Raw genomic sequence first — 10501 nt, forward strand, 5'->3', positions numbered from 1 at the left:
ACATTTTTAAGAAAGGCATTTGTTTTTCAGGTTCGCTACAATGTGGCTGAAAAGTCTTTAATCAACTCATAAGAACTGTACACGTAGTCCACATATTCAATTTTTGCAAATTTGTGATCTAGGTTTGATTAGATTTATTAAAATCTTTCAAAAAAAGTCATTCAAAAAATGCCTTTTTATGAAGTATGACTATTGACTACACTCACTGTAGCCTACTCACAGAATGCATAAATTGTGATTAAAGCATACAAAAATGCTCATGTTCTATGAACAGTTTTTATGAAACTATTCATTGAATTTGATATTTTTTGCTACTTTGCTTGAAGAAAGTCCTGTACTTTTTTGCAATGCGCTAAATATAGTCCAACCTGTTTCAGTAGCGTTGACAGGGGGGGTCTATGGGGTACTTTTGGACCCGGGCCCAGGGTAAATTCAGGGGCTCGTGTTTCGTGACCGTAAAGAAACCATCGCGTCTTCTTTGGTTATTGTGTGAATAGGTTCCCGAGGACCTTGATTTGGGGCCTTGAGGATCTCATTGATACCGGGCCAAAATTATTCAGGGGCTCGTGTCTCGTGACCGTAAAGAAACCATCGCGTATTCTTTGGTTATTGTATGAATAGGTTCCCGGGGACCTTGATTTGGGGCCTTGAGGATCTCATTGATACCGGGCCCAAATTATTCTCTCAACTGCTCTGCCTGTTTTGTGGTCCTCTTAATGGCGAATTGCAGGCTCACTGCACTCATCGTACCAGCAAGTATTGCCAGGCCTAATCAATGTAGCAGTCTATAGTTTAGCCTACTATGGTATAGTGATGTCAACCATATGCAAACAGCTGTCTAGCGTTCCATTCTTTCCACAAATGAATGCTCATGTGCAAGATGTGCCATAAGAATGGGGTGCCCGACATTACTGTAGATTGGAGAGTGTAGACAAAAGGTAATCGGGCAATCTATTTTCAATGTTGCTTGCATACTGTGATAATTAATTTTATAGACAAAAAGGCACAATCATGCACAATTGCAGATTTGAAACCGTGCTGTATAATTGCATTCATTGTAAAAAATAATAATTAATGAAATTCGTCAACGAAACAATGATGTCGTACGCGAATAAATTGTATAGCCTAAGTATTTTGTTTACTTGTCTTGTTTTGAACTGGTAACGTTGTGATGATGAAAACCAACTGAGTAGAACAAATAAGTTTACCAGAAACCAATTTGCTAAGGTAGGTTGTGTTGTGTGGTAAGCCGATATGGCGCGATACTAAAGTTGAAATAATCTGCTTGATTGGCACTCCTCGACTTTCTGTTTTAGAAATTAAGACAGCTTGTATTTCCATCAACAATGTGAATGAATTTCGTATTAAATCAAGCTCATCGTCATAATGTCATCGTCATCGTCATTTCAGGAAAATATTGAATGAATTCCAGTTCTAATGCTGTGAGATGTTGCAAAATCAATTCTTTTTCCAACTTTGGAAGAACTTGTTCTTTGCCATCAACAACCAGCATAATTCTACATGGTGACATGTTCAATTGTTCATTCTAACTTTTCTCTTTCAATTATCAAGCTTGCTGGTGAAAGCTTCCAAAGCTGGCATCTGCTTCTGAAAGGGCCACCCAAACCAGGTGCCTTAAGACTATCTCCTAATGACAGTGACATAAATCAATCACTCTCTTCCAATCTGCCTTGAGCCAGCATGGAAGCAGTACAGTTTGTAAATTCACATGGTGTTAATATGTCAATGACTCATGGATACAACCCATGTTGATGCGCAATCTGTTTCAAACGGAGATGGCAATTGAATATACAGTAGCCTATACCGTATATTGGTGTTTTTTCCTTTCATTTTCAGTTTATTTAACGGACTAAACATATCAACCAAATAAGCAAAGAATCTAATCCATCTGTCGTCATTCAGCAATGAAACAAATTCCAATTTTATTTAGATATTAAAAATTAATTTAAGCTCGTCTCTGAGCTCTAACACTCGCTTGGTTATGTTTCCTCTTGAAAACCATCGAGAATTTGCATGAAAAAGAAGTAGGCCTGGGCCTACGTGATGGTTCGCATCCATGTCAGTGCACACTGCACAGTTTCTTGAATAATTGGGAGTTAAGGGCTCCTCCTTAACGCTCTAAAGCTCTGGCCTAGACCAACTTACAGGCTTAAACAGCTTTACAATCCTAAAACTAAATTCCCCCCTGAAAATTGCAAAATTTCCCGTTAGTGGGGAATTCCCCCAGGTTGGGAACCACTGGTTTAGCTACTTTATTTGACTTGTAGATTGTAGAAGCCTAGTTTTTTTAAATGTCATCCTTTAACAAACTTAAATTATGATGTCACTATCACATTTGTTCAAGCAACGCACAAAGTTTGTTCTTGCAAGTGCGGAGTTTGTAGTAGCGCCAAAGTTGCCAGTTACTTAGTTGCTAGGTTAGTTTTGTTTCAGAGTTGCGAAAAAATTTAACAGTGCATTTTACAGAATTTCATGCTTGTTTTTGAAATAGCGTTTTCAGGAGGTAATGTTTGTCATGCAATGTTATCCAAACTCAAAATACTCACTGACAGCAAAAGAAATACGAAGTTTATAATAGTTGCCAAATAGAGGATTCTGTCCAAATTTTGAAAAACGTTTAAGGTCGTAGGAGTTTGCAAGAAAGAACTGGAAAGCAAACTATTTGTAAACACTGGTTTTTGAGAGAGTAAAAACCACAGCAAAGATATTTTTCAAGAAACGCATTACAATAAAAAAAAGGCTGGTAAAATGCGGATGACATTGAGCAGTTTTTGTCTTTGAGGCACTAGTTCAAAATTTATTTGGCGGTGTCTCGTGACCCTGAAGCAGGCTGTCATTAACACTTTAGGCCCACTTCAAACCGGTGTGGTAGTCCAGGTCTCCAGGAGTTACATTTGTCCTAAAGTTATTACGGTTGCTACTGAAAATGATTGATTTAATAAATTTCATGTAGACGAATACTAAATTTAAGGATGTTAATTGCAACTTTAAAAGTGATATTTATGTATTAACTATTATTAGATTAAAAAAGCTTACATTAATGAATTTTTTTTTGTTTTCAATAGCAGATAACTCTTAGATTGCTTAATTTTTTTACAATTGTTTACTTACAACTGGCAACTCTTTTTCTGTAAATATAAGGTAGATTCTGATCTGGCATAGCTTTCGAACCGCATAGCCTATAACAAACATGATCTAGAATTTGCAGTAACTTCTGGTCTGGTATAAGTGCAACCAGGGCCGGATTTAGATAAAAAGAGGCTCTAGGCTATTTTCCTCTTGAGGCACCCAACCTCCATCTTAACAGCTATAGAGACGAATATTTCAAACAACCACCGTTTCCATGGAGAGTTATTGGTGATAGAGAAACATACACGCAAGTGCTGGAATTAACCATTTGAAAATAATCAAACTTTGCAATTTAATTGTAAACGTTTTGTTAAATATTACTGTAAAATAGAAAACGTTAGTCAAAAATAATTGCACGTTGTTGTTAATGTGTTTTACAAGGAAATATTGAATTTACAAATTTTGTATTGCCATTATGAGAAATGCTCAATTGCTCATAACAAGATAATCATAACTATAGGCTTATCCACCCCGTTAGCCCAGTGGTTACGCGCCCGGTTTAAGATCACGCGGCGCAAATTCGACTCTCGGGGTGTGCGCTTGAGCAACGCATTTCAGGATTGCTCTCCATTCAGCGGCACCTAGTGAATGGAATAATTCCCCAGCAACAAGACTTCAACAATCGGAAAACTTCACTCTGCCAAACTCGGCAACCGGCCATGTGTCAAGATCAAGACTCAAGAGCCTCTACAACAGGGGTTTCCAACCTTTTTTCGATCTCGTACCACTTGGACGCTCTGTAGGCTACTGCAAAGCGTACCACTTCTTGCAGAACAATTAATTCATATTTTATTTAGAAGAGTAATATTGGCCTACTAAAATAACGCTAAAGCACCACAACTAAATTTAATGAGATTTTTCTTTACTGTCCACCAATTGGTCGATGCGCGGTGTAAATTTGCCAACAGCGCATCGAAAGTCATTTCCGGGCCCACCCAGTCGGTTTCGATTTTTTGACTTGATGTTCATCATGACTGAAAATTCCTGCTAGCATCCCACGAGGAAGGGAAAATCAGTAGCTGCGGAACAGCATGGGAAGCTAACGTTGAATAGTAAGAGGCCATACGGAGCCAGAAATTTATTGAAGAACATTCCTTGTAAGGGAACGTTCAAATATTACGTAACGCTTTTTTTCCGAATTTTTGACCCCCCCTCCCCCATGTAACGCCAACGTAACGCTTTTTTCAATCCCCCCCTCCCCCATGTAACGCTTTTTCACTACGAATTCAGCACAAAAAACTACCATTCCGTACTCGAAAGCGTTACGTAACGTTTTGCTTGAACCCCCTCCCCCCCGATGTGACGCTAACGTAACGCTTTGCATAACCCCCCCCCTCCCCCTCGAAGGCGTTACGTAATATTTGAACGTTCCCTAACCGTTATTGAACATTTTATTCCGATCTATTTTTAGCTTACAACCAGCATTGTTCGACGCTATTTGTAGCTTAAGCTATAAAACAGTAGATGATATCTATCAAGAGCAATCATTTGACATAATTAAAGCCCACTGTCCCGCAGCGTTGTACGGCTTTTCAAAGCAACTGTGCTCCTTGTTGATAATTGACATGACCTGTATTTTGAAGATCGTAATGATATGAAACAACAAGAATAGTTACGTAACAATACGAACAGGCTTCGGAAATTTTTTTTTTTTGTAAACAAAGCCAGATAAACAAAATATAAAGTTTTGAAAAAAACGGAAGCTACCCGCGTACCACCTGAATAACCTTCGCGCAGTGCTGTATTCGAGAGTATACGGCGATATACGCAGTATACTCTCTGCTCTTTCGAGCAACTATAGTACCGTATACCCTCTGATTTTACAAAGAGAGTGCCTAATTGGCTATGCTATCCTTACTGATTGTTGACAACTACTAACTAACTACTTGTTGACAACTAAAAGGTTAACTCTTTGAGGACCAGTGGTACACGGGTGTACCATTAACTTAATTCCGTACCGAGGTACAAAAACAATTTTGTACCTCTCGTCCAATTTTGATAACTCATGTTATGGTAAAATATAGATTAGTATTTTGCATGTTGTGTATTATTTATCATTTTGGCAAATCCAACAGTATACCCTGTGCTTTTTTTACGAATACAGCACTGCCTTCGCGTACCGCTAGTGGTACGCAAACCACAGGTTGGGAACCCCTGCTCTACAAGTATGCGAAACTACCAGGAATACCCAATCAAGGCTTTGTCAGTCCGAGGATAAACATTCAAAACCAACTAACCAATGTAACCTAGCCTACTTGACAACAATATTGATTACACAATGCATAGAATCAGGAATCCTATCATGTTCTCATAAAATAGTCTGGTTTAAAACACATAAGAGTTAACAAATAAACTATTTTATTATTGAAAGAATTTAGATTGACTTGAAAAATGTTTTCTAGCCTTCCTCGTAGAAAAATCATCCAAAATCTCATTACAATTTATTGGCCTCAGTTTGTCAAGTTTGATATCCTGTACAAAATACTTAGTGCAAAACCTGTCTTAGTGCAAATAACTTGTCTTGAGACATTGTGGACTGTACAAGACTTCAAACCTTTATCTCTGATACTGGCACCCACCCAACATGAATGCTTTTATCAAAAGGGCCTGGGTGCTGCTCAGTCGCCTCACTCGCCTGCACACTAAGGCGTCAAGTTGTTTCGCTTTAGTAAGCTATGTATACATTGAGGATGGCACCATCTGTGAGTGCGGCACCATCCGCGATCTGAAAGTGCGGCAGGGAGAAAGAAACCGCGGACCACACCATCTGCAACTGCGCTATCTATCATGCGTCAAATATTGTGTGTGTTCTGCGTGCACTGGAAGAAGTAACTCAATAGCTGAATGACACCTACCCGTTGCCCAACATCATCTTGGCCGTGTCGCACTCACTGCTTAAGGGTTGTGAAAGGCACACCCCTTCATCCTTGGAGTGGCAAAGGAAATAAAGTGTTCAAACGAAGCAGAAAAAGTGGTTCTTAGTTCACTTTTAAGTCTTGAAAAGTGCCTCTTTCCTGAGCAGCTGGTAACCGTTAAGCTAAGAAATAGCCCAATGTTTGATTCTACAGTTGGGAAGGCCATCTGAATTGTTTTGCTTTTAGGCTATATAATTTGATAATGGATAGTTGCCTATGATGAGACAAAACGTACTCTTCTGTCAGCCTACAGCTTTGTCTGATGTAAGCCTAGGCTACAACGTGCGAGTTTTTCCACAACTAGTAGACTGAAGTTAACAATTGACAGATAATTAATAAAATAACCGTTTGTTAATAATTAACAGATAATTTTCTCAATGGCTATAAGCAGCCAAATTATTTGCAAATTGACAGTTAAAAATGCTGTGTTATATCTTTCCATAAAAAATAAACACTAGAAATTTCATTTGCATTACGATCTTTACAAAATAGCAGTAGGCTACCAGCATAATGATCTGTTTATGAATACTGAATAGCCTACGCCCTACATACTTTAGTAGGACAGGTTGCCAGAAAATTTCACCTTATTACTAGGTGAAAGTTTTTACTAATATATATTTAAAACTTTTAAAATATAAGCTTACGTGGTACGTCTTAAATTTGACGCCTCTAAATCTTGAGGCTTCAGCCTTTCCAGTCTAATGGTAACTCCGGCACTGAGTGTAACGATGTAAGGTAAATAGTCTATAGCCCAAGAAAAAATGTATCCCAGTAAATATCTCCAAAAATATTTATTATGACAAAGATCGCTTAAGGTAGAATTGCTCTGGCAAATACCCCCTCAAGTAAAAATTAATGTGAGATATTTACCAGGATAGACTTCCGTTTTTTTTACCGATTACGGATGGCGTTTTTGTAATCTGCAGGTAGTGCAACAAATTGAGTGCTTTGACCAGAAAAAAAATTCAACCAAATTTGATTCATGCCGACATCAAGTTATGTTTAGTTTTGCTGTTCCAATGTAAACTTCCGTAACTAAAAACGTTTTTTGCGATGTTATTACGGCTTTTATTACATTTCCTCCGACTGTTATTTCCATTTTCTATCAAGCTTAGCTAGATAATAGGAGAAAAAATAATGAGAATAATCCACGTTTTCGCACTTTTACCGGTTGAATTTATTTCAATCTTTTATGGATTTATTTAAATCAATTTCAGTGAGATGGTTGTTGCTGCATATTTTTAACTATTAAGTTTGTCAATGCGTGCACCTGTTGCTGAAAGAACTTTCAAACAAAATAGCCGACACTAATTTTTGTCAATGCCATTGAAAACAATACTGAGAAATCTATATTTTGCAAAGGATTCTACATATTTTGCTTTTTTACCATAGCGCAGTTACTGATTCACTTTAGTCTGCACAAGCAACGTACAAGAACTTGGTGAAAAACATCGAATGCTTTTCTATAGTTAAAGCCTTTTGCAACGTCTGAAAGCTTAAACGATATAATAACCTCAATTAGAAGAAGGGTCGATTACGAAAAAACACAGTTTTTAATCTTTTCTGGCAAAAAACAATTGAAAACAATACACTGGAATTTCAAACTTCTCGTGACCCTCCGAAAAACGGCTCGCGACCCCCAGTGTAGACGTCAATTTATTGTGTAGAATCAAGTAGGACTGACGCCTACAGCCAGGTTAAACAGCCCTGCTCTAACTCAATTTCGATAAAAGTGGCGCCTACGTGATTTTGGAAATGGGCTCTTCATATGTATTTTGACTCAACTCAGTTATTCGTTTTTAAGCACAAACTACTGTACTGGTAGCCTGCTATGGATCTGTATCACTATCAACCTTACAAAAATTTACCCTTAAAAAAATATTGAGGGCCAAATTTTTCCAGGGCCTAAGGCTATAGCCTTATTAGCCTAATGATTAAGCCGGCCCTGACCGTATATATTTCCATTTCCATTATATATTTCCATAAGTCAAAAAATGCATATATATACCGGTACAGTTTATTCTCGCGGACTTGAGCTTGACACATTTGCATTTAAAAAGAGAAATAAAAGTAAAAAGATCGCTTTTCGTTTTTTTGTTCCAAAATTCATCAAGGTAATCACGGACCTCCAAATGCTTTCTCACGGACCCCCAAGGGGTCCGCAGACCCCAGGTTGGGAACCACTGCTCTATTTGCTTTTGCTGTTTTATTCGTATAGTTTATAATTGTACCGTATACTATTCTCGCAACAGACGAAATAAAATGTTTCTCTTGGTCACACTGGCGACGGCGAAAGTTTCTTTTAATTTACTCTGTAACCGTGCATGAGTCGCATGACAGCAATCAGCTGATTTAAGCCTTGTCTTCTGATTGGTTAATAAACTTCATCTGCTGCAGCGACTTGCAGATTACAAATAGCTTACCGATGTAACTCCTAATCTAATCGTTGCAAACGCATTGAAACGAATTCATGACAAAACATTTTAGCGTCAAAATGAAACTCAATTTCGTTTCGAAAAGCCTTTGAAGGCCAATTTTTGTTTGGTATTTAACCAAGTGAGAAGTTAGACAGGTCTGCATAAGTCAAAAAATGCAAAGGCTATGGCAACACTGAGACAAGAGTAGCTTAAATTTCACCGGCCGCGTACTATCCAGGGTTACCAGATTGGCCTTTTTAAGGCCAAATTTCTCGAATTTGGCTTTTTTTAAAGCCGTTTGGCCTTAGAAATTATACGTTTGGCCTTTTTCTAGATTTGGCCTTAAATTTGGCCTTTTTTAAATTTAATCTTTAAAATGCATAATAATCAATATTTCTCATATATCGTAACTTTACCAGATGAAAACCGTATTCACCATTGTTCAATACATGTTCTATACTTGTTAAATACTTGTAATGTGACGCCGAGTCAGACTGCGCTCCCCTCTAAGCCAGCCAGTGGTGCCAGATGTCACCACTGTAGCGGATTAAAACTCATCTGCTACAGTCCTCTTATTATATACATATACTTGCTACTTTCAGAATTATTTTTGCTATAATTTATTAAAATCCGCTATAAGTCATAAGATATCGATAAATATGAATGTTATAGACATTATTTTGGAATTATAATGTTAACGCTCAAAAGTAGGTGGCCTACACAGAAATGTAACGACTATCGTGTTCACTTTTCAGTTCAATTCATTTTTGTTTTGTTGGCAAAAAAGAAAAAAACAAAAATATACAAAAACACAATAAACACAAATAATTCGCACAACAAGGATGGCAGCGAAAGACCAAAAGGTCACTAAAGTCAGCTGCATTTTCGATCGATCGGTAGTCCAACACAACCGCTGGCTTGCCAGCAGAGCATGCTTTCAGAAATTCAGTTGTTGAGCAATACAAGTGATTCGTGGTTGTGCAATTGAGTGCGTTTCAAATTACCATTATTGTGATGTTATAAATACATTTGTGATGAGCAAATATATTATTGATCATAGACTTGTTACAAAAGAATCTTTTTTTAATAATTACTGTAGAAATGTTCACTTAAATGATACATACATCATTCATTCATTTATTTTTAGTCATTAACGCGTCCGGGACGAAAAAGATACTAACTAAGTATAGTAACTACAATAGTCGATATAGGCCTACCAGGACGTTAATGAACGGGAAATGGTGGCAAAACCTTGAAAGGTTTAAAACGTGCCTGAATAGTAAATCATGTAGTAGCCTGGCCTGTATGTCTGTAGTTAGCACGGCCACAAAACCCAAAAAACAAACAGAAGCACACATGTAGCAATAAATGATAGCCTAATGAAAAGTGTTGTGGTTCGCATTTGCCAGTTCCAATATTAATGTGGATGAGCAGTCATCATAATAAAAATAGGATGGAGAAAGAAAACCAGGCATAAAAGAAACCCATCCTTAGGCAAAAGCCCGTTTCGATGCGGCCCAGGAGAGCAAAGTGTTGAGCTCTTCCCATGGTCAGACTGCACATCACGCAGTAGCCTACGACGATTGAGGAATTTAGACGACATGAACATAAATTATTCAATTATGACGATATGAATTTAGCTTTATTCACTGACGACATTTTAATATTGATTGCCTTCATATTTGACCTTCTTATGAAAAGTGTTCAGGTCTGTTCGACACTACAGTAAGACTCTTTCCTGTTGGACCATTCCTTTCATACCTTTCTAAGGTATTGCCTTTGTAGCGGACGTCGAGTGGTCTAAACATCCTCCCATACCTAGCTGTAGCTGCTACAGCAACATCCCGGGTACTAGCGTGTAGTGGGGATAATCTTGAGAACAATACCTTGCTTCTTTTGCGAGTAAGACTTTATTACAAAGAAATGAATGAACTTCCACGTCGGAACGTTGTAGCCAAATAATGCCTTGAATTCAAATAGAACGAGCTAAACTAATTCAGAACATGAAAAACTACACTA

At 37.8% G+C, this 10501-nt stretch overlaps 1 protein-coding gene across 1 annotated transcript in view; it reads left to right on the forward strand.

The window, feature by feature from the left end:
- The window catches only part of LOC145771961 (ferric reductase 1-like), a 34183-nt gene extending 31729 nt beyond the window's left edge, over positions 1 to 2454 (forward strand). The window contains exon 9 of the mRNA XM_082583738.1: positions 31 to 2454. Coding sequence (XP_082439864.1) covers positions 31 to 61 — 31 coding nt within the window. The 3' untranslated portion in view covers positions 62 to 2454. The remainder of the gene's footprint in view (positions 1 to 30) is intronic.
- Positions 2455 to 10501: the final 8047 nt, after the last annotated feature.

Source organism: Aplidium turbinatum, chromosome 6 (assembly GCF_918807975.1).
Source record: "Aplidium turbinatum chromosome 6, kaAplTurb1.1, whole genome shotgun sequence".
Taxonomy (NCBI): Eukaryota; Metazoa; Chordata; class Ascidiacea; order Aplousobranchia; family Polyclinidae; genus Aplidium; species Aplidium turbinatum.